At 49.6% G+C, this 26,937-nt stretch overlaps 11 protein-coding genes across 11 annotated transcripts; 4 read left to right on the top strand and 7 right to left on the bottom strand.

Annotated features, from left to right (window-relative positions):
* Positions 1 to 426: 426 nt before the first annotated feature.
* PHATRDRAFT_44864 (predicted protein) lies at positions 427 to 3,450 on the bottom strand. The gene has a single exon (XM_002178747.1). It carries the CDS (start codon positions 3,347 to 3,349, stop codon positions 1,871 to 1,873), a length of 1,479 nt encoding a protein of 492 aa, XP_002178783.1. The 5' UTR covers positions 3,350 to 3,450; the 3' UTR covers positions 427 to 1,870.
* A 440-nt stretch (positions 3,451 to 3,890) lies between these two features.
* Positions 3,891 to 6,761, bottom strand: PHATRDRAFT_44863 (predicted protein; the record flags this gene model as incomplete). Its single annotated transcript, XM_002178746.1, has 1 exon — positions 3,891 to 6,761. The coding sequence occupies one exon, from the start codon at positions 6,759 to 6,761 to the stop codon at positions 3,891 to 3,893; it is 2,871 nt and encodes a 956-aa protein (XP_002178782.1).
* A 2,238-nt stretch (positions 6,762 to 8,999) lies between these two features.
* Positions 9,000 to 11,831, top strand: PHATRDRAFT_259 (predicted protein; the record flags this gene model as incomplete). The annotated part of the gene is made up of 1 exon (XM_002178969.1): positions 9,000 to 11,831. A coding segment is annotated over one exon (2,832 nt), but the record flags the coding sequence as incomplete, so codon positions are not given.
* A 102-nt stretch (positions 11,832 to 11,933) lies between these two features.
* Positions 11,934 to 12,709, bottom strand: PHATRDRAFT_34392 (predicted protein; the record flags this gene model as incomplete). Its single annotated transcript, XM_002178745.1, has 2 exons — positions 11,934 to 12,584; positions 12,701 to 12,709. The coding sequence occupies 2 exons, from the start codon at positions 12,707 to 12,709 to the stop codon at positions 11,934 to 11,936; spliced, it is 660 nt and encodes a 219-aa protein (XP_002178781.1).
* A 1,027-nt stretch (positions 12,710 to 13,736) lies between these two features.
* PHATRDRAFT_34391 (predicted protein) lies at positions 13,737 to 14,054 on the top strand (the record flags this gene model as incomplete). Its single annotated transcript, XM_002178968.1, has 1 exon — positions 13,737 to 14,054. The coding sequence occupies one exon, from the start codon at positions 13,737 to 13,739 to the stop codon at positions 14,052 to 14,054; it is 318 nt and encodes a 105-aa protein (XP_002179004.1).
* A 29-nt stretch (positions 14,055 to 14,083) lies between these two features.
* Positions 14,084 to 15,294, bottom strand: PHATRDRAFT_26515 (predicted protein). Its single transcript, XM_002178744.1, has 2 exons — positions 15,256 to 15,294; positions 14,084 to 14,979 (listed from the first exon to the last, which is right to left on the bottom strand). The coding sequence occupies exons 1-2, from the start codon at positions 15,277 to 15,279 to the stop codon at positions 14,185 to 14,187; spliced, it is 819 nt and encodes a 272-aa protein (XP_002178780.1). The 5' UTR covers positions 15,280 to 15,294; the 3' UTR covers positions 14,084 to 14,184.
* A 445-nt stretch (positions 15,295 to 15,739) lies between these two features.
* Positions 15,740 to 17,038, bottom strand: PHATRDRAFT_44859 (predicted protein; the record flags this gene model as incomplete). Its single annotated transcript, XM_002178743.1, has 1 exon — positions 15,740 to 17,038. The coding sequence occupies exon 1, from the start codon at positions 16,970 to 16,972 to the stop codon at positions 15,740 to 15,742; it is 1,233 nt and encodes a 410-aa protein (XP_002178779.1). The 5' UTR covers positions 16,973 to 17,038.
* A 235-nt stretch (positions 17,039 to 17,273) lies between these two features.
* Positions 17,274 to 18,282, bottom strand: PHATRDRAFT_44858 (predicted protein; the record flags this gene model as incomplete). Its single annotated transcript, XM_002178742.1, has 3 exons — positions 17,274 to 17,539; positions 17,638 to 17,806; positions 17,919 to 18,282. The coding sequence occupies 3 exons, from the start codon at positions 18,280 to 18,282 to the stop codon at positions 17,320 to 17,322; spliced, it is 753 nt and encodes a 250-aa protein (XP_002178778.1). The 3' UTR covers positions 17,274 to 17,319.
* A 1,117-nt stretch (positions 18,283 to 19,399) lies between these two features.
* Positions 19,400 to 22,185, top strand: myoA4 (predicted protein; the record flags this gene model as incomplete). The annotated part of the gene is made up of 3 exons (XM_002178967.1): positions 19,400 to 21,481; positions 21,593 to 21,831; positions 21,906 to 22,185. Coding segments are annotated over 3 exons (2,601 nt in total), but the record flags the coding sequence as incomplete, so codon positions are not given.
* Positions 22,186 to 25,015: 2,830 nt separating this feature from the next.
* PHATRDRAFT_11259 (predicted protein) lies at positions 25,016 to 25,711 on the bottom strand (the record flags this gene model as incomplete). The annotated part of the gene is made up of 1 exon (XM_002178741.1): positions 25,016 to 25,711. A coding segment is annotated over one exon (696 nt), but the record flags the coding sequence as incomplete, so codon positions are not given.
* Positions 25,712 to 26,462: 751 nt separating this feature from the next.
* PHATRDRAFT_34385 (predicted protein) lies at positions 26,463 to 26,921 on the top strand (the record flags this gene model as incomplete). The annotated part of the gene is made up of 2 exons (XM_002178966.1): positions 26,463 to 26,585; positions 26,667 to 26,921. The coding sequence occupies 2 exons, from the start codon at positions 26,463 to 26,465 to the stop codon at positions 26,919 to 26,921; spliced, it is 378 nt and encodes a 125-aa protein (XP_002179002.1).
* Between the last annotated feature and the right edge of the window lie 16 nt (positions 26,922 to 26,937).

Raw genomic sequence — 26,937 nt, 5'->3', positions numbered from 1 at the left:
ACGTGACTATGTCGATTCTGTTCTGTTCTAGCGCAAAGTTTCCACGAAGTGAGAAATGAAAAGCCTCCCAAACTGGTAGGAAGCTGTCTTTGTCTGACTGTTAGTAGCCAATAACTTTTCTAAAGCGGCGAAAAATAGGAACTGGGTTTCACACACAATGGTTTGAAAACGGTTTCTATGTATTTCATTCAAAGGTAGAGTCGTTCCTGATTCTCATTTAAGAATATATTTATAAATAAACCCGCATCTTCCCAGATGCTGATCCCGTGAGGGCAGCTGTTGGGATTCGCCACTACTAGTAGAAAGCGTCACCGTGAGTAAACCCCTAACTATGAAGTCGCGTCGCGACTGAAAACATCTGGGTCGTGCCGGTACAAGAGGACGCCGCACGAAAGCCGCGCGAAACATCCGGTCACAATCTAATCGGAAACGAATTCCTTCTCACCATAAACGAAAAACGAGAGGCACAACAAACTTCCTTCGACGACATCCGAGGATGCACTTCGCCACTAGAACTTTGCCATGAGTATGGTGTTGCTGGAGCTTTTGTAATAAACTTTTCACAATCACACAATCGAAGACTCCGGTACGTTTCGACTCCAGGAATTCGCTTCCTGCTATCCAGCCGTCGAGCGTTTCGTACCAAATCGAAGGGTAAGTATTTGACAAAGTTTTGAACTCTCTTCTCGGCCCGCTGGCCATCGGAACAACTCTTTCGGAATTGATTGTGGTGATGCCTTACCGTCGCCGCTGGTTGAATTGCTGGCCATTGGTCCGCAAAAGGCCAAATGTCCACTTGGCGCGCCTAATACCTCCCACGTGCTGTATAAATCCGCGCACCCGGCGTCTCGTCCGCGTATTCATCCAGTATGGCTTACTAGGGTTCGTCAGCCTCATCTTGGTGCTTTGGCTGGGCATGGAATTCCAAGAAATTAAAGTCCGTCAAGCTGACGATACATTGTGGTTCTACCAGCAACCACAAATATGTGGCATTACCTTCAACAACGATAGGAACAGCACCAGTGCCCAGGATAATGCGACTATCGCATCTTCTATTGTGATACAAACCTGGCCAAACGCTTCGGTAATAGAAGCGGTTAGACAGCAAACGAGTCCTCCACACACATCCACATTGGGGAATTCCTTTATCGCACACTGCGGTGATTGCGGACAATGCTCCAATCCCCGTGACGTGGGCATCTACGACGAAACCAAAAATACCCTATACGACGATTCCGTGGCGTGCGCCAAACGCGGTCTAATCTGGGGTCGCAAAACGGCCAGCAATTGCATGGAAGACCGTGTTGGCTTTACGTCGGATTGCAATGATTGCTGGGTAGAGAACATAATGTGCGATCTGCGCAAGTGTGTCTTTGTCTGTCTCTGGCATGGACTTTTTTCTCAAGTAGACTCGACCGGGGCCGAAGACGATCATCCGACTAGTTTGAATCGTTGTACGTACTGCGACGAAAAGCGTTGTGGGCCGGAGTTTGTGACTTGTGCCGGAGCTAACCGGAGACGATCAGGGATACTGAGCGACATTGAACGAGATCAGTCGAATGAAGTATGCTCAGTTGTGGAAGACAATTGGTGGAAGAACAACGAGTTACAGGAAACGTGGAGCTCGCAATATCGTAGACAGCGAAAAATTGGGCAACGTCGAACGACAGAGGTAGCGGTAGCGTCTGCGGAGTACATGAAGTCAGAGAGTCGTCAAAAACTGCGTCGGTGAAAATTCTCCGCTAATGTGGAGTACTGTTCCGTTAAAATGGCCAACCAACGTGTAATCAAGTCGTCGTCCAGGTGTCTTTTCTCTCTATATTGTTGGTGCACTAGCTATGATGCCGCACACTTCGCTTTGTGTATCCTTTTACGGATTGGCCTGGGGGGCACAGGTTCCGGCTCGACATTGGTACGACGTTTTTGCAATAATCTCGGCGCGGGAGTATTGACCTCCAACTTTAGGAGGTGCAGGTTTAATGGCGCCGGATTCGACTAGACTTTGCTCCGCATCCAAAAGCAATTGTAAATCCGACTGCAACGGTTTGGGATAGCCTAGCGGCACCCCCTTTTCTTCCAAAAACCCGAACGATTTCCGGTACTCATCACCAGTCATGGCAATGTTGTTCTTCAAGTGAGCCGGGATGATGCGGGTGAATGGCCATTGCGATACCTTATCGGCAAAGTCCAGAACCTCTACCGGGCTGCGATTCAGAAGAAGCGTTTGTAGAATAGGGGCAACCAGTGGTTTGGTGCCGTCACCGGTAAGAGCACGCCAACTAGCGATTTCGTCACCATCCCAGTCCCACGGATAAATACCTGCAAAGTCCGAGTTGATATCTGGTCGACGCTCCTGAATTGCTGACTGAAAATCCTTAATAGTGATCGCACTCGGCGTAAAATAGAGTCCGAACAAAACAATACGCCGCCATCCTTTTTTACGAGTCTCGGGTGTGTCTTGTACGTTGTCGGTGATTGTGTCGCGGGCGTGATATAGGAGTGGCGAAGGATCCGAGTCGTATATGGCGGGTACCTCTTCTGTCACTTGTACCGCCGTATCGGTCACCAATAAGGTTTTGGTCGGCTTGTGAAAGAATACAGTTTCGGCGAAAGCTCCATCACGCGAAATAATTGGTCCTAGAACGGCTACATCAAAGTCGGCCTTCCAGTCCTCAGGAGCGTCGTCTATACTGGCAGGCATCGCGCGCGTCCGCGACTTTGGAAAGCCTAGGAAGGATTCGGGTAGATTGAGTGGAAACGAGTACTGCCCCGGTGTCAACCAGACCTGAGCGGACGGAAACTTCTGCGCCAAAACTCCGGCATAGACCTTGTGTTCCAATGCCACCGATCCGACGGCAATGTGTTTGACCGGCCCGTACTGGTCCACAAGCTTCTGCAACATGCCAACCATTTCGGGCGTTCCCGCAACGGGATTGTACACAAACAGACCGCCGGACGATAATCGCGTGACGGTCATACGCAAAGGAACCTGAACGTCCAAAATTCCAAACTTTTGGTCAAAGGTCCACATATTATCCGGTATAATAGTATCAAGGATCGTTTTCTTCTTTTTGTAGGTGCCGACTGGTAGAACACCCCAAAGCCCGTAGTCCAAGGGATCTCTTTCGCGAGTACCGAAGTACGTCACCCCGAGTCCACTAGCTGCAAAGGCCAGCTCACCTAGTTGGCGACGACTCAATTCGTCACTCCTGCTACTGGAATTGTCGCTCATCGACAGCATCGTCGCTGCCGACGGTGCTGTTGAAGACGATCGAATCGACGGTTGCGTACCAGAGAAAGCAGTAGCCATTGAAAGTATACAGGGTAGGGCGAGAATGTGATGCCTCATGGCGCTTCAGAAAAAAGTCGACCTGTAGTAGAAAGTACGATTAACAGTAAAGCGGTTGTCTACACGCTTCTCTTTCAGTTTCGAGGATGTCGACTGTGAGCTATTCGAGAATGGGGTTGTCGTGGAATCGGTGTACAGTTCTTCGGACTCTGGCTTACATTATATTAGTGTTTTGGGTTCGCTTCCATTTCTTCCGGTCTCGTCTGGCTTCGTACGCTTTCGACCTACCACTGGCCAAACGACAGCACGGACAGTAAATAGTGACGTGTTCATTCGGGCCATAGTCTCGGTCACATCAGTCAGGTTCGAAACTAGGATTTGCAGCGTGTCTCGAGGTAAAAAGAGCGAAGCACTCGATATAGCATCGATACTCCAATCAGACCTACAGTTAGACAATTTATTCAAGAGCTAGGCGAGGGTGAAAAGACCGCTGAACTTGCCAACGGTGACATACTCCTGCCGACAATAAATCCATACCGTGTGTGCATTAGAAATACTTCATTCTCTGTTTTGCAAAACTGACTTCGTCTTTGTATTGCTATCAACGACGCATTGCTTTCTTCTGTTCTTTAACCAAAATTGCTTTGCGACTAAGTCTGATGCTTCCTTGTACGGGATCGACGTCTGTACACAGCACTTCCACCTTCTGACCCTCCTTGAGATACTGCCGAACAAATCCGGCAATGCCACCAGGGTGATCGCCAGCTTCTTGTTCGTTGGTCAATTCACTCACGTGCAGGAGCCCTTCTTTATTGCGTAAAAGTTCCACAATTGCACCAAAATCCTTAATTTCAATAATGGTTCCTTCGTAGACTTCTCCGGGTACCACGTCGGCAACCAGGTCCATGACGGTAAGTTTGGCTTGATCGACCAATTCTTGGTCGGCCCCAAACAAAAGACAACGACCTTCTTGCGTCAAGTCCAAAGCCACACCGTAGCGATCTTCCAGTTGCCGCAAAATGATACCTCCTGGTCCTACCAAATCTCGTTTGCGCTGTGGATTAAAGCGGACGACTTCCACTCGTGGTGCGCTATCCTTGGGCGACGGCCGAGCCTTCAAACCGTCAGAGCACTGATCCTGCATCTCGTTCAGAATAACGTTTCTTCCGCGACAAGCTAGTTGCAAAGCTTCGGTGACAATTTCTAGCGGCAAAAGTTGCTTAACGTCGAGTTGAAACGCCGTAATACCTTTCCGTGTACCAGCAATTTTGAAATCCATCCCTCCATAGTAGTCCTCCGTTCCGGTTATGTCCAACAGCAGTCGGTGCACACCGGCCTCGCCCGCATCCACGTCTCGCGCCAGTCCCACGCTCACACCGGCGACGGGCATTTGAATCGGCACCCCGGCATCCAACAAAGCCAAGGTCCCACCGCACACAGAGGCCATACTGCTCGAGCCGTTCGAGTCAGTCACTTCACTTGAAATCCGAATGGCGTAAGGAAAGTCGTGCGCGTCGGGCAAAACAGGCAACAAGGCCTTTTCGGCCAACGCGCCGTGTCCGATGGCTCTCCGATTGTGTGCCTGACTTCCGATGGGAACTGTCCCGGTGGCGTAGGGCGGGAAATCATACTGTAAAAAGGCTCGTTTGACTTCCGCGAGACTACCCGAGTCTCCGGTACGTTCCTTGTCGGCCTTAACTTTGCGGGAGTTCATGTCCGAAACCAAACTTTCCTGGGTGCGCAGAAAGCGCAAAGATCCCACCGGGAGCTCACTGTAGTAGCCCGCCGCCGTCGTTTCGGCTCCCGATTTGACGCGTCTGGGATTGTCCGTAGCCAGGTAAGGGTCTTTCATGGGTTGCCCATCGCCGGGCGGGCCCAAGGTGGCGGTGCAGAGAACTTGAGTATCGCCTCGAGCAAAGAGGGCCGAACCATGCACGGTGTCGGGCAGTGCTGGCATTTGTACCTTGAGGGGACGGATCGTCTTCCAGCCGTGTCCCGGCAACCCACGTCCATCCGCACGAGCGCCACCTTGGAGAGCAGACTGGACGAAGCCTTTCTGGAGTAAGTGTTTCGTGGTTTGTTCCGAAAGCCACTGCAATTCTCTGGGTTCGAATGCATCGCCGGCGGCGGTTACATAAGATTCCACGAGACGAGCTATTTCGGTTTGTACAATTTGTTCTCGACGACCGCGGACGGTTTTGGAAGGCAAGTCCCCTCGATGAATAGCCGCTCCCATCGACTGGTCCACCACCGTTCTGTTTTTCTCGTTGTTTCGGTCGGTTTCGGTGTCAGCCGGCAAGGTTGCGTCCCATCCAAAAAGGCGAGGCAACACGTGACCTATACAAGTTTGCACGTGTTGAATAATGTCGGGCAACCGCGCCTGAGTGGTATTGGACGCGACCACGCTAGGCAAATTTATTGCTTCTTCGTCTTGCGGAATGGGATCCAATCCCAAACTCTGTCGCAGTTGATTTTCTTCGAGCCACCGGTCCGTAGCGGATAAGCCGATACTGGAGGAGTTATTGTTGTGAGGAACGTCCCCAAACCTTGCCGTCAAAAGATCGAGAACGGGTCGGATGGAGGTTTGTGCGAGTTCCAAAAGTTGTGTCATGTGCGATTCCGATAACCCGGTCGCCAGTCGGTGCGAAGTCCATTCCAACATGACGACGTGTCCGTCCGCGGTACCCGCGTACAGGAGTTCCCCGTACGAGTCGGCCAATTGTTCCGGCACGGGGTCTTGCCAGACCACACCGTCGCCGTGCGCGGCTACGGCCAGGACCGTAGCGGCGACGGGTTGGGTCAAGTGCCCTTGCTGTAGTAGTGCCGCTGCCGCCGTATTCAACGCCATCGCGACGGGATGGGTCGAGTGTGAAGCGTTAGTCGCGTCGTTGTCTTTCTCGTCGAGTAGTCCATCCTGCCTTAGATCAACCTCGGATGCGAATACTTCGTAGGATTGTACGGAACACGTAACGTGCAGACGTCCATCGATAGCGTCCTCCGTGCGGATTAGAGGTCGGAGGGCCCGATCGATGGCACGGGACGCGAGAACTTCAGGGGTCGACAGAACGGCGTTATCCCGCCGTCCTCCGTTGGACGGGATTTTCCCCACACCGTGGTATCGCTGGCGGTAATCGACGGTGAGAAAAGTGGAGGCGGCGTTGTTTTGATCCCCATTGGGTGTATCCGGTGGCTGGTGTGCGACCGTTGCGAGAACGACGGTCGATCCGCCCTGTCCCACGACGGAGGAATGCGTGAGACGGGCTAGTTTTCCCGTACCGAATTGTATGGGGGGACCTTCTATGAGACGGGAGAAGGTTGCGGGGAGCTTGGGGAGCTTATATTCCGACAGCGGTATTTGCGGGGTGGATTCGGGACGTCCAGAATAGAAGGCTCGTCGTGTATGGCTTCCTCCGCTATCGTCGTCGTCGCGAAGGAGCGAGACTTCGAGTCGACGTAGGGGGAAAGACTCCATTGCGGTGTGTGTGATGAGGGATGTCGTAGAGAAAGACGTCTTCTAGAAGGGCGAACATTCTCCCTCAACAATAATACTCTCCAGGGCCGTACAGTCCTCATGGTAAATGTAAATGGTTCTAGCGATGAAGAGTCGGTAGCGGATGATTCTTCTGGCTTCTTTCGATTGTTACCGAACTATTTATCTGTCTATCTACCTGTCTATGATACCTGTCTATCTCACTATCATAATCGTTGTCTCTTTGCTTTGCTTGGTTGGGCTTCCATGTGATGTTCTGTTGACTTTTATTTTGACCGGATGTCGAACCTTTGTTCCCAAGTGTGCGTCTGTCGTCCATCCAAATTCACAATATGTCTGTCCTATGTTTGTCCTTGTCTCTATTAATTAAATTCAGATTGTCGCTCCCGACGTTCACAAGTAGTGTCTGTGCTAGTGTCCCAAAACAAGGGTACTATCTGCTCATTTGTCACATGTCACGTTTCAAGGTCCATCTATCTCCCCAAAACCCCACCTCGAGTCTGGAAATCCCTTGGTCAGGACGATCTATTGCCTGTATTAGGCCACCAAGAGAGCCGAACCCCGTCTGGCGATGCACACACACTCCGGCAAAACGGGTTCCACAATCAATCGGCTTTGTTCAAGACTACCACCACCACCACCACTTCCCATTCTGCAGTCAATCAGTTCGCCGGTTCGTAGTACAAAAAAGTAAACAGTCAGTAACAATCACCAATCATGCCAACGAAAAAGCGCAAGACGTCGCGGGGACCGCTTCCGAACCGTTTACGCCGTGGGGTGTCCCCATCCCGTCCTGCCGTCCCAACCACAACGCTCCCCACAACGACGGCACTCTACACTGCGTGCGTAGCCGACACGCGCGACGACTCGCGGCGCGCTGTCTTGCAAGCCGTGGAACGTGGGTACGTGTCGGCCGTCGTGTGGCCCTTCTTACGTCAACACGTTCCCGCTCCCGAGGCTGGGTCACACCCGACGTTGGAATGGTTCCACGCGTGTCATCTTTTGGCCGTGCTGCTAACGGCGGCGGATGCGCATCAGGATTCTTCCGGAGGAGTGTGGGAATTCGTACGCGACGATGTGGTAGACGGTGGAATACATGCACACACGGACACAACATCAGAGCCAACAACAACGTCATCGTCAATGACAACGTGGCACCGTGTGCTCGATACTCTGTGTCACAGCGAGCGGACCGATTGGGAGTTTCTTACTCTCGTAAATCACCTCCTGACCATGTCCTTGACCGGAGGTCTCGGCAGTACAGACAACGGTGCCGATACGGTGGGAGCTTCCTGTCTCCCACACGTCACGGGGCTGGCCTTGTGGCATTGGATGCCGGAACGACGTCGTGATCTAGAAATTCGACGAGAGAATTGGTCGCAAGTCTGGGACGATTGTCCCAAGCCAGCACGGGTGCCGTACATTGTACGGATGCTGCAACACGTTGCCCACCTCTGCCAAAGTGGCGTGCTCCCGACGAACCGTGCCGCCCCACCACCAACGCCGGACGAATCTGACGACGACAACAACAACAACAACAACAACAACAACACCGATCAACCAGAGGACGCACTTCGTTTGGACGAATGGATCTTTCTGCACCGGGCCTTGGAACTCTTGTGTGAGTTGCTCTCGTCGGTTGCCACTCGCGTACACCTCGTTACCTATCTCGACGCAATTCATTTCACTATCCAAAGTCGCGAAGCGCTGGGCACCAGTCGTCACTCGCGGGCGGAGGAAAATCTCTTCTTAGCCCAACAACTTTTGGAACGGGTCGACGCGTTGATGCATTTCCCCATACTCGGACGCGAACCGGTGTCCCGGACGACCTGGATGGGAATGTACCATACCCGAGCCACCATGCTGCAGAAAATGGCCCACCGCTATTACGCCGATCAATTGCCGGATTTAATCTTCGCCGGAGTAGGTTTGGTGTGCGGAGGGAACAGCTTTCTCCGGACCGTCTTGGGCGGACTGGCGGATCGCGATGTGCTGGAGTTATTACACAAACTACGCTTGGTGGACAAGAACAGTGGTGGCTCGGAAAACTATCGTCGTAGCTTTTTGATTCAAATTTTGGAAGATTACGTCACCGTACCATCCGACCCGTTGGACGAGCTCAAGTCGTATCCGCTCTACCCGACGGAAGCCGTACTCTGGGATTTCTCACAGATTCCACCAAGTAACGCTTCGTTGCTTCCGGTTTCGAACGTCCTTACCCTGCCGAAGCTGACGACTCATTTTTTGTCATTTACCGATTACCTGTGGCGAAATTTTACCCTCGCTCGACTGGAAAGTGCGTACGAGATCCGTGCGGACCTGGTGGATGTTGTGCGTAGACTTCGACCTCTACTGCGCCAAGGCATGGACGACGAAGACGAGGCTCCCGTCCAACAGACAGAATTTAGCGGCTGGGCTCGGATGGCTTTGGAACTGGATGGGCAGCTTCGGATAACCAAGGTGGCTCAGCCTCTTCTAGGAGAACTACACCCTTCCCTGGTATCTGCAGAGATTGCGATCGATCTAGGCCCGTGCGGAGACGCGATCCGCAAGGAATGGGACGAATTGGGAGAGTTTGACAATTTGTTTCTGCTGACGATCGATGCCAGTTGCATGACCGGTCAGGCTGCACCGTTAATGAAGGACTTTCACTTGAATCACGGAAGTCATCACCGCTGGACGTCGGATAGCGATCGCCCTATACCTGACGAGGACGACCGAACTTTTCCGTCGCGGTACGGAATCCAAGCCGTTCGGGGTTGTTTAATCCTGCAAGTCCGTGACGGAGAAGGAAACACAATCAGCGATGCTGGTGGTCCACAGCCCAAAGGTACCAAACGTATTTTCCGGATTGCACTGGATCCCACCCAATATTCAATGGATGCCAAAGGAGACAAGGGAACGGATCTATATCGAACACTGAACCTTGTTGTACGGCGACACGGTCGAGAAAACAACTTCAAGTCCGTGCTGGAAACCATCCGGGGACTGATGGTAGGCAGCGGTTCGATTCAGCGTGTTATTCCCCCGTGGCTTCAGCCTCTGCTGCTTGGACAGGGCAATCCGTCCGACGCGTCCTTCACATCCAGCATTGTGAAAGAATATGCGTTAAAAACAGTGGGAGTGGCAAATCCAGGTGACGCGCTAGACTTTTGCGATACATTTTTGGACGCAGATCATCTTCGGCAATCGTTTCCTAACACGACGGTTACGGTGGAAGTTGATGTTGAAGATACCTCAAGAAAAAACTTTAAGGTACAGCTTTCTGAGAAAACGGGAAGTTCTGCAGTCAAGGCATCCGCGTATCGCTTCTTTCAGCATGTTAAAGGAAACCCGGTTCGATTCACTCCCCGACAAGTAGAAGCGATTCGATCGGGATTGTCCTCGGGTTTGACCATGGTTGTCGGGCCACCCGGTACCGGCAAAACAGATGTAGCCGTCCAAATTATTGCGAGTTTGTACCACTCTTTCCCAACGCAACGAACTGTTGTGATCACACACTCAAATGCTGCGCTGAATGATATATTCCAAAAGGTGATGCAACGGGGCGATGTTGACGAACGATATCTGCTACGCCTCGGATCGGGAGAAAGGGATTTGGAGACGGAATCGTCTCACGACTTTACAAAGGCAGGTCGCGTGGCCTACAGCTTTGCTCGACGAGGTCAGCTTCTTGAGCAAGTGCAGCTTCTCTCTGAGTCGTTAGGTTGCAGTGGTAAAGCAGAACGAGGTGCGGATGGTTCGCCTTCGTACACGTGCGAGAGCGCCGAGTACTTCAATCAATATCAAGTACAAAGACGTATTCGAGCTTTCAGACATGAAATTGCGAATGAAAAAATCAATTCCTCGGCAATCTTTCCTTTCAAAACATATTTTGGCCTAGGGGAAGGCGAACTGATCGATGTTGACGCTGCAATGCGTTTCTTTTCTACACTCGATGAAATTTTTGCTGAGCTACAAGAATACCGCCCACTTGAGCTCTTACGCTCTCAGTGGAAGCGTGCTGACTATATTATAATGAAGCAAGCTCGGGTAGTTGCCATGACATGCACCCATGCGGCGATTGCCCGGTCACATCTTCTTCAGTTGGGATTTGAATACGACAATGTAGTCGTTGAGGAAGCTGGTCAAATGACTGAAATTGAAACCTTCATTCCGCTGCTTTTACAAAAAGGGGAAACCGACAAAAAGATCTCGGGTTCTTCTCGTTTGAAGCGAATTTGTCTTATGGGCGATCACAATCAATTACCACCCGTTGTCAAGAATATGTCGTTTGCCAGGTATAGCAACCTCGATCAGAGTTTCTTCTCGAGAATGATTCGTTTGGGAGCCCCATACATTCAACTTAATATGCAAGGCCGCGCCCGCCCAGAAATTGCCAATCTCTACAGCTGGCGCTACAGAAATCTCGGCAACTTAGAACATGTTCAAACACAGCAACGTTTCTCAGTGGGCAATGCAGGGCTTGCTCATACATTTCAACTTATCAATGTGGAGGACTTCGAAGGAAAAGGAGAAACCTCCCCAACAGCGCATTTTTACCAAAATGTGGGCGAGGCAGAATACGCCGTTGCCATCTTCCAATATATGGTGCTAATCGGCTACCTCCCGCAACGAATTTCTATCTTGGCGACCTACAATGGACAGAAAGCCCTCATTTCCGACATTTTATCGCAACGTTGCGGCGCCGGCACACCCCTCGCTGGTATTCGACCCAAGACTGTCTCAACCGTTGATCAATACCAAGGTCAACAAAACGACTTTGTCATTCTTTCGCTGGTCCGAACGCAGTCGGTGGGTCATTTACGCGATATTCGACGCCTGGTTGTTGCGGTCTCTCGAGCTCGACTCGGTTTATACATTGTTTGTCGGCAAAGCGTGTTTGTCAATTGCTATGAGCTCAAACCGGCAATGGATATACTGGTGTCGCGACCAACGAAGTTACAATTGGTGTTAGGCGAGCACGCTCCGACAACGCGGAAAATTGGAGATGATATACCCTCGGATCAGCTCTTTGAAGTGGAAGATGTCTCCCATCTTGGATCTATGGTACATGGCCTTCAAGAGCAATTATTGGAGAAGTCGTAGTACGAAAGCTTATTTAGTGTGCTCTGATAGGATCATTTTATTATTGATCTCCTTGCAGTTAGCAACCTACTTCGAAAGAGTTCCGCCACGAGCAAGGATCGCCTGCTCGCGGAGAGAAAGCCTCTTGGCAGTCTTGGCCACTTCGAACGGCTTGGTCCATTCATCTTTCTCACTTTGCTCAATAGCCGCCTTTTCTGCTACCGTCATCAAGCGTTGTCTCCACATTTCGCTCTTGTAGGCGCGCTTTTCGTCCAACTTGCCTTGCATTTCAAATTTGCGAATCGATGCCTCGTTGTACGGACTGCCGGGCTGCGTGTAATACGCATCTGGAGCGCCTGGAGGCAGACCTACCACGTGATTACCAATTCCGTATCCGCGAGAGCGAATTTGTGACTGATTGTGCATACCGTTAAAATTAAAGTAGGGCTCTTGATGTCCAATATTGCTTTGATAAGGGGCGTGAGAAATTTCACCTTTGATAGTGTGTTTAGACATCTTATCAATATATTCTTGCTCCAAAGAAGGGGTCGCGTCGTTCATAGAGACCATCCATCCGTGCCATTCCGGGGGTATGTGGGTTGAATCGAAGTCGTGGATATTTGCGGGTTCGACCCATCGATGCTGTCCAAAAGGGTAGTCGATACGGTTTTCGTAGTAGCGGTTTCCCATGGCATCACAGCCCATGTAGGTTCCGAACTTGAAAGGATAGTCACCGTTCTATAGGTAAGCATGAAGAACGTGATCAGAGACGTTAACAGCGAACAAGCAAAGGCTCGAGTCAAGATTTCAACCCGGTTTCACATCGAAATTCGTACTTGCATAACATTACTTACTGTGTACATGTGCTCTAAAAGGCCCTTCCATCCACCTCGATATTTAAGCGCCTGGCGCAGATTGTTTGCTGCCTGCCAGACCATTCTTCACGTTACAACAAAGCAAGATAAATACTTTAGCGCTCGCTAGGAGTGTAATTCTGGCCAAATGTACCATGGTGCGTCCATCGCAAGCGACGCTGTTCGAGTTCCGCCGCGTCGGAAAATTCAACGTGGAAAACCCGGACATTTGTTTTTCGATCACTGTCAGTTTCACGGTCAAATTTAATTTGCCTGTCAATGTCATGACGTTAGACTTGCTCTTTGTGAGCAACTCTTTTGGTCAAGTTTGATAGCAAGTGTGACATATCCGGCAGAAAGTGACATTGTCGCATGAAGAGATTTGCCAAGCTCTCATCTCGAGCTAACAAAATGTACTTTGTTTGTTTGATGAAAGTTGAGGATGATCATCCTATGAAAGGAGGTAACGGATTGAATGTAACACATCAACAAGTGTTGACAGCGAATGTAAACATAAAGAAAAATGATGTAGGAGCGAAGTATAAGCGATCAAACAACAAGGTTTGAGAGGAAACTGAACTAGTGAAAAGTAAAATACAGAACACAATAAATATAAAGCACTCTAGTATTAGTGGAAGAGTGGATGCAACGTAAAGGCGAAAGAAAAGAGAATCTATTGACTACGTACGTCCCTGTTGTCGACTGACTTTTCGTTCAAACAGTTAAAACATAGGAAACCGGTAATTTACATTACATTAAAATTTCACCTCACTGTCAAGGTCATATAAATTGATTTGACCTATATTAGGGTTGTCGGGATCTCGTCTATCTCCCTTTTTCTGTCAGTCAGTTACAGTTACTGTTAGTAATTTCCGCCTTGATGACTCGATGATCGACCCACAACCCATTTACGAGAGCTCTTCAGCTCTAGTGGTAAAAAAAGTCAAAACTTTCCAATTTCATTTCTTCTGTGCCTTTTTCCACCTATCCTCTTTTGAATCGCCGCAGTTCAGAGTGCTCTTCTCTCTCATTCGAAATGCACCCTCCTTTGGACCGGCCGCATCCCGACTGCGAGGAGCAAATAAGCGATCTCAAAATTTGTCACGCAGAATCCTGGAAAAAGTACCTCGGGCGGTGTAACAACATCAAAGTACGCCTCGATAACTGCCTGAAGGCCGAAAAAAAGCGCCTATTGGACGAAATGAATGTGAATTTAGTAGAACAAAAACTTAAGGAGCAAGATGTGATCAAAGAAGCGTTTGGTAAGAGTGAAACTTTCGAGGAGTATTTGGCTCGGGATAGAGACTATCAGGCCGAACTCTCGAAGAAACGTGGACGTGAACAAAAGCTATAAATCCTAAAAGATGACTATTGTGCCAGTCTGGCGCAGTAAACTTTCAACACACTGTCTTAAAATTTTAATGAGTGGACGTTGTTCATACCCGTTTTCTCAGTTTGCGCATCAGAACATGCAATGGTTCCGTTTACATATCCTTCACATACGCAATCTTTCGTGTCTTGAGCGGCGACCATCGCCAACGCTTCATATACCCCGCACCGAGTGTCATAAAAATGAGGGCGAGCATGTTGAGACCAGCGTTTTTCTTGCGCTGTTCCATTTCGGGTTCGGCGGTCCAGTTCAAGAATTGAGCAACGTCACGGGCTTGCTGGGAAATAGTTGCCACTGTACCGTCAGGGTACTCTACGCCCTCATCCTGCAACGGAGGGGGCATGGAAATCCCACCACCCGGAAAGTATGGATTGTAATAGAGCCCTTCCATCATTACCTTGCCCGCCGGGGGTTCCATGTATCCAGTCAATAGCGACATAATGTAGTCGTGTCCTTCATGTCGCGCCTTCACCATCAAGGAGAGGTCTGGTGGATAAGCGCCACCGTTGGCGGAACGCCCTTGCTCTTCATTCAAGTACGGCTTGGGCAGGACATCGAACAACTTCGCGGGACGCTCGAACATTTCACCTTCATCGTTGGGTCCATCTAAGACATCAACTTCCTTACACAACTGCTGAACTTCCTCTTTGGTATGAGTCACGCCGACAAGTTCACGCCAGCGAATACGCTCGACTGAATGGCATGAAGCGCAGACCTGCCGGTAAACTTGGAAACCTCGGCGAAGAGCACCACAATCGTAAGACGAGAAGAATCCACGGTGGCGCCAAGGGAAAGCCGGTGGATGGGCTACATCATCAGACAAAAGAGTAATTGCTGGAACAGCTGCGATTGCCGCAGCACCTATAGCCAAGGCTTGACGGCTCTGAAACTGCAACATGAACAAAAATGCGAATGTATGAGTCGGCGGCTTTTGAATAACGCGAAGATCGACACATAAAATTCCTTGGCTCATCGGAAATACTAAGCTCTGCATCACAACTTAGTCGGAATTTGGAATTCATCTCAAGGAAAACGAAATGTGAAAGAAGGTAAACCCCTATCCAAGCGTATTCACCGCTTGCAAGTTTCAAAGCAATTCCTATTCGAACCAAATTTTCATTTCTTTTCATTGCACAACAAGCTCTTACGCCTATTGGGAACTTACGACAGTCTTTAGTTGAAAAGCCATGGTCAACAGGAAAGTCCCTCGAAGTACAACACTGGGTTGATTTATCGAAGATTTACTTTCTCAGGATCGGCTCTCGTTCTAGCTCCACAGAATGCTGATGACGCTGACGTTCGGTAGCGAAAGAACAACTACGACATTTCCTGAATTTCTGATTGGTCCTCAGAGCCGAACGAGTCAGCGAGACATTATCCGAAAATGAATGGTAGGTAGATGCTCGGGCTATTGGAATTGAGAGTGAATGTCTCACTGTCAAAAGTAAAAACCACATCCAGGAAGGCATCGCCTCTGCATGGGACATCATATTCTGGGCCCAAAATAAGATAATGTTCAAAGGGGTCTGTGCCCTCACTACATTGGGAGGTTTCTCCATAGCAACAGCCATAGTTAAAGATTGATATTCTCATTTACAGTATTGAGATTGCTCGTTGTTCCGGCTTACGCCAAGCTGGCATTCCCGGTGCTAAGAAGATGACACAGACGAATCAATTGATTTTCGACTCATCCACCATGGCGCATGCTTCACAGCACCTTTTTCCATGTTAACATCGGAGTTTTCGGCCTTTATTGAGGCTAATTTGTTGTTCTCGCTGGATAAGTTGTTATTCCGTGCCTTCGCTACAGCCCCCTTCTTTCGATCGCTTACTTCTCCTGGCCTCGTTTCTTTCACAACACCCAGCTTCTTCCTATTGTTGAGTGCTTTTTGTTTCACTAGAGCCCGTCTTTTCCTATCGCTTAGACCCATAGTCTTGATATCTCTGGTTTCTGTGTGATTTAATCCCTTTACAAGTGCCCGCTTCTTGTTAGCTTCTGGTTGCTTCGGTCCTTTCGCTAAGAACCTCCCCTTTCTATCGTCGACTTTGGTCCGCTTCGTTGTGTTCTTTGAATCCTTACTTTGGATGACTTCCTTTTGTTTCGGTTCATCTACTAGATCCCGCACCGTACTCTCGCTGGCTTCTGTTTGCTTCGATCCATTTTCTAGACCTAGCTTCTTGCGGTCGCGAATTTTCTTTGCTGGAGGGCCGTGCCGCTTCTTCGGTCTTTTGAATTTATTTAAAGACTCGGTACCGACCAGAATCGGAACGTCTTTGTTAATATCGGTTACTTCATTTTCATTCCAATCGTCCTCACATTGGCCATTAAGGCGACTGTCAAATTGGACCGGAGCACTTGTACTATTTGCATGAAAGCTGCTCCTTTGAATTTTCATAGCTGGAAGAGATGACTCCGATTTTGCGTAGGTTTCAATCGAAAGACTCGGCCCTGTAGCAGAAAGCGCCAGAGCCAGAATGTTGAATGATTCCTTTTTTTCAAGTGGAACTTTCTTCCGTACTAACAAAACATCTTTTGGAATTGGCCCTTTATGAACCCGCTCTGTTTCTCTCTTAACTAAGCTCCGTCTGTCCAAATGGGAATGAGAATGGCGGTGAATGCCGTTGCGCGGAACTCCACCCCGACGGATGGTCGACGACGAATTTTCTTGAGACGATGGTCGGTGCTCACGATATTTTGATCTCCTTACTTTGGTCGACGATTTTGGGCGGTTAAATCCGCCGTTGAACCGTGCGTGAAAGGAGATTGGAGTCTCGCTACCAGCGGTAATGTGAGAACAGTGAACAGAAGCACAACTTGGTCTCCTCGCACCAACCACCAATCCTGAAACAAATCTAGCAGAGTTTCGTATTGCAAACGACATCTCGTGCGATAAGGTAAATCTCTTTTCTCGCAAAAGGAAGGCCGAGTGGTTCTTTGTAGCTTTGTGTTGAGATGGTGGTCTTGATAGTGAGAGGGAATCAGACAGGTACCAAGCAAAAGGCAGTATCTCTAGAGTTGCGCCGATAGAAATGCTAACTATGATAAAAACGAATTCATTCTATGTGGATGTGACGGTGAGAGGGGACACAACGGAATCCGGAACCTAGATCGATCAATATTCGGGGTCAACAGTATTTTGTCATCTCGAAATTCAAAAATTGCCCGGAACAACAAAATCAACAGGGTTTTGCAACGCATGTGTTAGATATTAAAGGTTCCCTTGTTTCCTTAAACCAAAGTATGGGCTTTGAATGCATGACGCATTCCAATCACAAAGGGCAACATATCGTCATCCGCGTTCAAATCGGAAAGCAACTCGTTCAGAATATGTTCGGGAATGGGAGGATCACAAACATCCACAATGTACTGGTCGTCAACATCGTCGACTTGGAGCAGAAAACTAAACTGGCGTTTTGGCTGTGTGGGATCCAGTTGGGTAAAGTAAAATCTGACAAAGGAACAGAAAGTTAGACGCGTTGCTGAGAACGTGGGGACATATTCCGATGCATCACATCCACCTCCTCGTATGCGGCAAAAGCTACGTACTTCATATGATTGTCTTGGGCTTTCTGAAAGTCAATACCAAGGTATTGGTAGTTAACAATACCCTTGGTCAAGTCTTCGAGTGTAGTTTGTTTCGAAGCTTGCACGCGCTGCTTGAGTTCTCGAGTCCCCTGCACCTTGGCTTTTTCGGCCTCGCGTTCCCCATTTAATTCTGTGGTAGCATAAATGATTGCAGTGAGAAACTACTTTCCCCCGTGACCGGTCAAGTGTTCGCACAGACAAAATCATACGCAAGAGATTGACAGCTGTTTGACTATACGTACCCTGAAGCTGCGCTTTTCGCTGAGCTTGCTTTTTCGCCAACGAGGCTATCTCGCTTTCGACGGCCTCCTGCTCTCGCAATAATTCTTCTTTGCGCGCGGCTAGATTTTTTTCTTTCTTCGTTGTTGATTCCGTTTCCGAAACGGCTAAACCTCCTTCCAACTGCAGAGCGAGCAGATTGGTCAAGGCCTGATCGATCCGGTGTTGGTGGGAAGCCCGGGTTTGTTTCGAACGTTCGTAGACGGCATCGGCCTGGGCCTTTTCGTGTTCCACCCATGTTTCGACTCTACTACGTGACAGAATGAGGGACTCCCGCAAATGAGACGTAAAGCCGAGGATAGCGTGGGACGTCGTTGTGGTTGCCATGGTCGCGAAGTTCTGCGTTCCACAGTGCTTCAAACGCAACCTTCCTTATGGTAGCGGTGTCGAAAATGACGGCCGTTCGCGATGAATTTGAAATAGAGTCTTTTTCGCTAATTGTTTATTTGAACACTGTCGCAAAGACGTGTCCACGATCTGACTGTGCGGCAAGATCGGAATGACGGTCGATGGAATTGGACTGTGACGCGATTGGAACCGTGACTCGAAAACCTGCGGACAGTTAGCGGGACTAACATTCACGACTTATCGGAGTCGAACGTCTTCATACACCTTCCCGTCCGTTGAGAGTTCTCTCAGCCCTGTCGTGACTGACGGACTGTCGGTCTTCTCACCAATTCCAACGGTCATGTCTCTGTGGGAGGCTTACCAGAAGTTGCGTACGTGAAGGTTCTACTAGAATGATACGCCAGATCTGCCGCCAACCTGCGCACGGTGACAAATGCCGTCCCCGTTCGACCCAAACACACACCGCCCCCGCCGACCACGGCCACGTTGGAGCTACTTACTGGCAGAATATCTCTCAAGAAAGAGTGAGCGTGGCCCCGCAACTAACTAATACAACAGTTCACGCCTAAGAACAGTAACACTCGGAACACTGTAATTCACAGCCAGCATCAACGATCCAACATTCAGTCTTCCGCACGACTAGTGCTCTGGGCTGATCCAGCTTTGGTAGTCGTCGGACAACGCCTCCCCGAAAAAGGTTTTGTCTAGGCTGGACTCCTCGTTCGTCACCGAATCTCGACCGTGACTGCCGGTCACTCATTGACATTAGACCCGACATTGGTTTAGCGCTGTCTGTTTCTTTGCGGATCACTGTTGGCAGTGAGCGCCTTTTCCGTCTCTTTCTCTTTGCGTCAGCAGCATGGAAGCCGGTGCGTATGTTTGGTGTCGTGACACCAAAGGCGAAGAAGCCTGGTTGCTGTGTGAGGTCGTCAAGAAGACACACGATGAAGTCACGTTGAAAGAAAAGGACAAGCCTTCGAACGTCTTCACCAAAGGCATTGAGTCCATTAACGAAGAAACTGGTGAACGAAAGTTCGAAGGCATTGAACTCGCCAACACGCCCCTCAGCGACGCGGACAAGGTCGAAGGACGGGACAATGATCTCATCGCTTTGCCCCATCTCCACGAACCCGCAATCCTGCATTCGCTCAGCGATCGCTTCTTTCGCGGGAAGATCTACACGTGGACGGGCCCAGTTCTCATCGCCGTCAATCCCTTTCAACGCTTGCAACTGTACGGGACGGAGATTCTCGAATCCTACCGTCGGGATGGGCTGCTCAAGGCCCAAGGCATGCAGAGCGGACAAGATCTGGAGCCGCATATTTTCGCCATTGCCGATAGGTCCTACCGTCAAATGATGAGCGAGTCTCGTCGGTCTCAATCCATTCTCATTTCGGGAGAATCCGGAGCCGGGAAAACCGAATCTACCAAGATTGTCATGCTCTACCTCACGACACTTGGTGCCGGCAACAACGAAGCCGTCCAGGACGAGACCAACGGCAGCAACGGTGAGCTCTCCGTCATGCAAAAAGTCCTACAGTCCAATCCCGTCTTGGAAGCCTTTGGTAACGCACGAACACTCCGGAATGACAATAGTTCACGTTTCGGGAAGTTCATCGAACTAGGCTTTTCCCGTGCCGGTCACTTGATGGGAGCCAAGGTCCAAACCTACTTGCTCGAAAAGGTCCGTCTCGCCTTTCACGCCGCCGGAGAACGGAATTACCACATCTTCTATCAACTACTCCGAGGTTGCACTGAAGAAGACCACGCCAAGTACGAGTTTCACGACGGTCTTACGGGCGGTTTGGACTTGCCTAATTATTTTCACTACACGGGACAGGGCGGCGCCCCTCACCTGCGTGAGTTCACAGACGAGGACGGTCTGAGCTACACTCTCAAGGCTATGCGCAAGTTGGGCTGGACCGAAAAAACAATCGACGATACACTCCGTCTCATTGCCGGTTTGCTCCATCTGGGTCAAATTACCTTCAACAGTGTCGAAAAAGATGGTTTGGAAACCGCCGAAGTTGCCGAAGACAAGATTTTGAATTACACGGCCAAGCTGCTTGGAGTTGACGTTGATAAAATGCGAGTAGCCCTCACGGAAAAGATCATTGTTGCCCGTGGTCAAGAAATCAAAACGCTTCTGACACCCGAAAAAGCACAAGATGCACGCGACGCGCTCGCCAAGACTATCTATGGCGCGCTGTTTTTGTGGGTCGTCGATCAAGTCAATCTAAGCATAGGTTGGGAGCGAGATGACGACATTCGATCAAGTTGTGGTGTTCTAGATATTTTCGGGTTTGAGTGCTTTGCGATCAACTCGTTTGAGCAATTGTGTATCAACTTCACCAACGAAGCTTTGCAACAGCAGTTCAATCAGTTTATATTCAAGTTGGAACAGGCAGAATACGAAGCCGAGAGCATTGCTTGGGCCTTCATAGAGTTTCCTGACAACCAGGACTGTCTCGATACTATCCAAGCACCCAAGGTTGGTATTCTTTCTATGTTGGATGATGAATGTCGTTTACCGAAGGGTAGTGACCGCAATTTTGCAAAGCGTTTGATCGATCATTACTTGCCGGAGAAGAATCAGACCGTGTCCGAAAATACACGCATCCATGCCACCAACATTCAGAAGGGCAAGTCGATCTTTTCTGTCCGTCACTTTGCTGGCCTGGTGCAGTATTCAGTCGAAACCAACTTTATGGAAAAGAACAAGGACGAGATCCCTTTGACGGCCGAGATACTGTTTGAAACGGCCCCCAGCAAACTTATTCAGGATACGTACGCGATTCAGAAAAGAGAAAATTTAGGACGGGCCGCCACCGAAGCGAAAACTGGCAAGCAACCTAAACCAAAGACTGTCGGCCAGCAGTTCAAGGAGCAGCTGACGACGCTGATTGAGAGCGTTCAAAAGACCGATCCTCACTACATCCGTTGTATCAAGCCGAATGATGCCGCGAAACCGCTGCTCATGACGCGCAAACGTACCACCGAACAGCTGCGATATGGTGGTGTTTTGGAAGCCGTACGTGTCGCGCGTGCGGGCTACCCTGTTCGGATGAAGCATACTGCATTTTTTCAGCGTTACCGGATGTTGCTACCGACCGTTGCCGAAGAAGTTTTGCCTTGGAGCATGGATGGCCACGAGCCACAGCAACTGTGCGTCAAGCTCGTTGATGTGGTTCTGGCAGAAGGAGCGAAGAACAAGGAAGCGTCCGCGAAGGGCCCACTGGATCCCAAGGAGGAAGGCATTACTCGGTCCGAAAAGATCCGACGCATGCAGAATCAACCGATTCCGATGTCCTTCCCGAAAACCGATGTTCAGCTCGGAAAAACGAAAGTCTTCATGCGAAAACATCCCCACGATTGTCTCGAGGCCCATCGCGTTTTCCATCAGCACGCAAGCGCTTCCGTCATTCAATGCTGGGCCCGTGGTTTGGAACAACAGCGCAGCTTTTTCATTTCGCAAGACGCCATCCAAACGATTCAAAGGTGCTACCGTGGATTCAAGGGTCGCGAACGGTACGTCAATTTTAAAAATTTGGATAGCAGGCATATCGTGAAGCAATCTAACGGTAGCTTTTTCTTCAATTTAGATGGACCAACTTACGGAAAGCGGATGCCGGAAAGCTCCTTACAATTACATTCCGAATGCTTATCAAATGGCGAGCTTTCAACCGTGCCCGGAAAGGGACTGTTCGTTTTCAAAGCCGTATTCGTGGTCGCAATTTGCGCCGAGAGCGCGCTGCTGTCAAGATCGAAAATCGTTTTCGGACGTATGCTCTCAGGAAGAAGTTCACCATGTTGTGTTCAGCTGTTTTATCTCTCCAGTGTGCCACTCGCTCTCGTGTTGCTAAGAAAGAATTGACTGAATTGCTGAGAGAACAGAAAGATGTAGGAAAACTCAAGGGAATGAACAACAAGCTCAAAGAAGAGATGGCGAGCCTTCGGGCCATGCTCAATGCTCAGGCGAAGGAGTCCGCAGCCAGCGACAAGCATGTAAAGGAACTAAAGGAAAAACAGGACCGAATAGACTATTTGGAAAAACGTGTCGCCGAAATTGAAAAGGAATTGGAGGAGGCAAAGCGGATTGTAGAAAAGATGGAAACCGATCTGCAGCAGCAACAAGCCGAGACTGCGAAAGACAAAGACCATATTGTAGCGTTGCGCAACGAACGACGCGCAAACATCCTTACTGGTTCAGAGTCTCCGAAGCAGCACCGCCGCCGTCAATCGAGCGACAGTGGCAACTATGCGTCGGTCCCCCCTCCAGGTGCTCCTTCGGAGAATGTTAGCCCTGCAGTTCTTAATGAGCATCGTTACAAGGTCACTCGCTTAGAAGCGGAGCTTGAATCCGAACGCAAGCTTCGGCGTGACGCAGACGGCGAAATTATCAAATTGCGAGCCGCAATGAATGGAGTAAAACTGAGTGATTCGGAGGTCAACTCTTTACTTGCACCGCAGTACGAGAGCGCAGGAAACCAATCGGGAGTTACTTCGGAAGAGAGCTCTTTCGCAGATAGCGAAACCCCCTCGAGACCAAGGTACGTCAGTAATGTGCTGTTTGTCTTACCTTCGTTTCCGTCGAACTTTCAAAGGGCACGATCTGTGTCGCGCGTATTGACATTTCGTTTGTGTATTATGATCGCTTGCTAGGTACTTTCAATGTTTCGTTCTACTGTCAATGCTTGCACTGTGCATGTTGTTGCTTTGTGTACTCCTTTGCCGGTGGTGGTCTCTTCGACTCTTGCTTCGGATGCTAGTGTGGCAGAAGGAACATCTGTGGACACGCCCGTTTCTGTCTGATGTTGTGTTGGATTCGTTCATTCCTTCCGAACAAAATGTGGACAGTACCACGCGGGATCCTTTTGCAGGCATTGAAAGTATCTCATGGAACACTGTTCCAAGCACTTACTAGTCCTGTACGGTGGTCACTTGCTACTCCTTTTGTCAATCGTAGAATGTGTTTTCTTTTGTATTCGTATTGCCCTCGTGTGTTGATGCTATTGTAGTGTTTGGCAATTCGTATGTTTTACGAGTATAGACACCTCAAGCCGGTCTTTCTTACTTAATTGCAGCCACAGCAACATACCACCAGAGGTTACCGGAACAGAAGAGATTATCAAGGATGATTCTGGCCGCGATCCACAGGTGCAAAAGGCCCTTGACAAGCTCGGGCTCCAGGAAAAATCGACCGAGAAACCGAGTCTTATGGCAAGTCTCAAGGCGAGTACCGACTTTCTCCCTATGATTCGTCGTGGATTCGCTGCCAGTGAAGAGAAAGATGCCGACGAAGTGGCTGTCGGATGGAAGATTGAGATTCGAAACCGTAAGGAGCGCGAGGAAGCGTTGAAGACCGAAGTTCATAAATTTGAGCACAAGATGAAGAAAATGGCGCACCTGCTGGAAGAAGGAGTGGATGTAGTTATGTGGCAGCTGAACCGTACCGCTCCAGATATGTCAGGTGGAGAAACGGTGGATGACTTTGCGCTGAAAGCATCCAATGTTAGCGTCAAAATGCACCGACGAGGCGAATATCTGGTACAGGCTGATTTGACGTTTATACTCCGTGGTGGCTACTTGAGCAAAGCGATTGGTCGCAACCGAAATGTGGATAAGACAGCGCTTGAGCCCCTGTCTCTGCACGATATCTTGGAAGTCAGAGCTGGATGTTCGGGGCACGATCATACCGAATTACCAACGGCGTCTGGCAAGACAAAGAAGAAGAAAGAATCCAAGTCGAACGACAACAAACAGGCCAGTCTTTTTATGACGATTAAAGCGACCCCTACGCCGGTGGCTTCAGCTCGGTCTTACATCTTTCGATTTAAATCACGCACTACTCGAAACGACGTGCTCAATGGTCTGCGCAGTATACTGGCCGATCTGCAAATTTACGAAGGTGTTAGTATCTCCAATCTACATACGTCAGAGGATGCGTTTGACGGCGACGAGCGCGAAGAGATTATGGTGCCCTTGTCAGCGGTTCACCAAGTGATGGATCGTGAACGTGAGAACTATGATCGTATTCTGCTCATGATGTTACAGGGAGGCGAAGATTTGAAAGAAAAGGAGGATGAGCTGCTCAAATTGCGAGACAAATTGGAAAATTTTGTAGACGAGTCGAAAGAGAGAGATCGCGTGCAGGCTAACGATTCCAAGCTGATTATGCAGCTTAGCAAAAAACTTGAGACGCTTCTCATGGAGAACGAGGATTTACGCGACCAAAGTGACCGGCTCAATATGCGGCTTGTCACCGTCGAAGCAGAGGCCATGAGCATTAGTGGACGCAGTTAAGATCACCATGACAACAAAGAATATTCCTTTGATATCGCATCACTCCGTAGTACTTCGAAGTTACGATCCGTTCCGAAATATATCAAAATCTGTTATCAAGGAGTGAGTTGCTCATTGATTATTTATGTTTATGTCGAAATCGTTTTTTCCAGGGGTCTGTATCCTTCAACAACCCCGCCTCGAATGCTTCCTTGCTCGTATCCCCACGCATGGATGTCAGTTCTCGTATCATAACCTCTGGACCGGCGCTTTTCCACCGTGAGATTGTTGATTCCAAGGATTGTCGTCGTTCGTAGCCATGGTGATCTGCTAGGCTCGCAGCAGCGCCCGCGTCAGCCCCACACTCAAAACCCGAATTCCGAACAAAGATTGCCGGTTCCAAATGGTGCTTTAACTTCAATAAGGTGGCGAAGCGATCCACGCAAATATCTCGAATGGCCTTATGGTCACTGGTGGATGAAATGGCTGCGTCGGAATAGAGCTTGACTTGTGACTTGACGGCCCAAAAGTCGGCCAGCAGTGGCGGCTGACCATTGGTATGAGATGACACCCAAAACGTCATGGCGATATCTTCGCAATTAAAATGTTCATCTATGTATGATCGAATCGAGGGTGGCAAGTCGTTTGTGTAGGATCGTAGATAATCGCGGTGCAAAAAGGCGTATCGAGTGAGGGTCATGGAATAGCGATTCGTCCGCTCTGTTGTACTCAAATATCCGTACGCCCAAGAGCCACCGTGCTTTTTTCCCTGTACAGTATGTGAGCGTGCGTCAAATCCCACCATTCGGTCGGGATGCTGTGTCCACCTCACAAAGCCGGCATCAAGGGCAAGGCAGGGTCGTAGTACGTCGTCGTCGATTGATAGGATACCAATAGTGGGAGGCTCAACGAGCATGTGGAACCGCTCGTTGAGCGAGTTTACGGAATGTCGTTCGATTACAATCTTGTCGTTCAGAGTCAACAGCCAAGACGGGGGTTCTCCTTGAGCTTCGCACCACACGACTTGGACTTGTGCTACGCCAGGACACGATGCGTGATGAATGATCGAAACTCTTAGCTGTTCCAATCGTTTCCAGGTATTGACTCGGACGGTGAATTGTTCCATATCTATATCTCGTAGCAGTGGCTCGAGGCTCTTCGTGTTGTTCATTTCGTGGTTGTGATCCGGCCGCAAGTTCTGGAGATCTTTGACCACACCAGAAGTGTCCGCCTCTTCGTGATCGTTCCGGGATGGTAGAATCGTAGCTTCCTCCGAGGTTGCAGTTTCCCGAAACACGGCCCGGAATAAGTAAACGTGAATCGCAAAGACCATCGTAAGGGCAAAGACGTGAAAAGTCCGCACGATTGTGGGGTGAAAGCTTGTCACGCCTCGTGTATGCACGTAAAGTGACAACGGGACCGCTTTCCGCTTGCGTCGTTTCCGATGTGTGGAATTAGATCGGCGCTGCGGAATAGTGCTGTTGTCATTCTCATTGTTTCCAAACGTAGGCAGCTCGCTGTCCTCCTCGAGATGACTGCCGAAGACGGGTCTCCGCATGATATCGAACGAAACTTGGTTCCAGCGCCAGAAAAAACGAGTGAGGAAAGATGTGGCGAGATGTTTCGATCCGAAATTTAGAATCAGTTCCAGTTTACTCGCTCCGATTCACTGTTATGTTTACTTCCTACTCTTGTATCCAAAAGCCTATCGTCGATCGTTCACGTAAAGCATAGACGCCTAACAATACGATCGATATATTGTGACAGTGAACGCTTTATATCCGGGTTTTCCTCCAAAACCCTTTGCAAAAAAACACGTTTGCGGTCCCATTCTATATATCGCTGTCACACAAAATATTGTGATTTGTGGCGGCACAATGGCGAACCATCCTCCGGATCCCGCGGCTACCGAGGCTCGGCTTCAAGGCCCAGGTGTCCTTATTCGTACAATGAAGAAAGGAACGGGAACAAAGTATCCGAAGAAAGGCGACGTTTGTGTGGTATGTGAACACAGTACATTCTGTTGCATCGTGATCCATAACCTATTTTCCTGACCCGTGAATGTACAACATCTGTTGTAGATTCACTACGAGGCATGTTTAGAGGACGGTAGCAAGGTTGATAGCTCGAGAGATCGAGCTTTGCCACTTAAATATACGGTAGGCCAAAAGGAGATTCTGTTGGGTTTGGATGTGGCGGTCCAGAAAATGACGGTGGGGGAAACCGCCGAAATTACCATCCCGAGCTTTTTCGCCTACGGTCACGCCGGCTGTCCACCCCGAATTCCGGCCGATGCCGTATTGATCTTTAGGGCCGAATTGCTCAACATCACATGACCTACTTTCTCCGACA

Source organism: Phaeodactylum tricornutum, chromosome 5 (genome assembly GCF_000150955.2).
Source record: "Phaeodactylum tricornutum CCAP 1055/1 chromosome 5, whole genome shotgun sequence".
Taxonomy (NCBI): domain Eukaryota; phylum Bacillariophyta; class Bacillariophyceae; order Surirellales; family Neidiaceae; genus Phaeodactylum; species Phaeodactylum tricornutum.
This window is presented reverse-complemented; position numbering and strand designations above follow the sequence as displayed.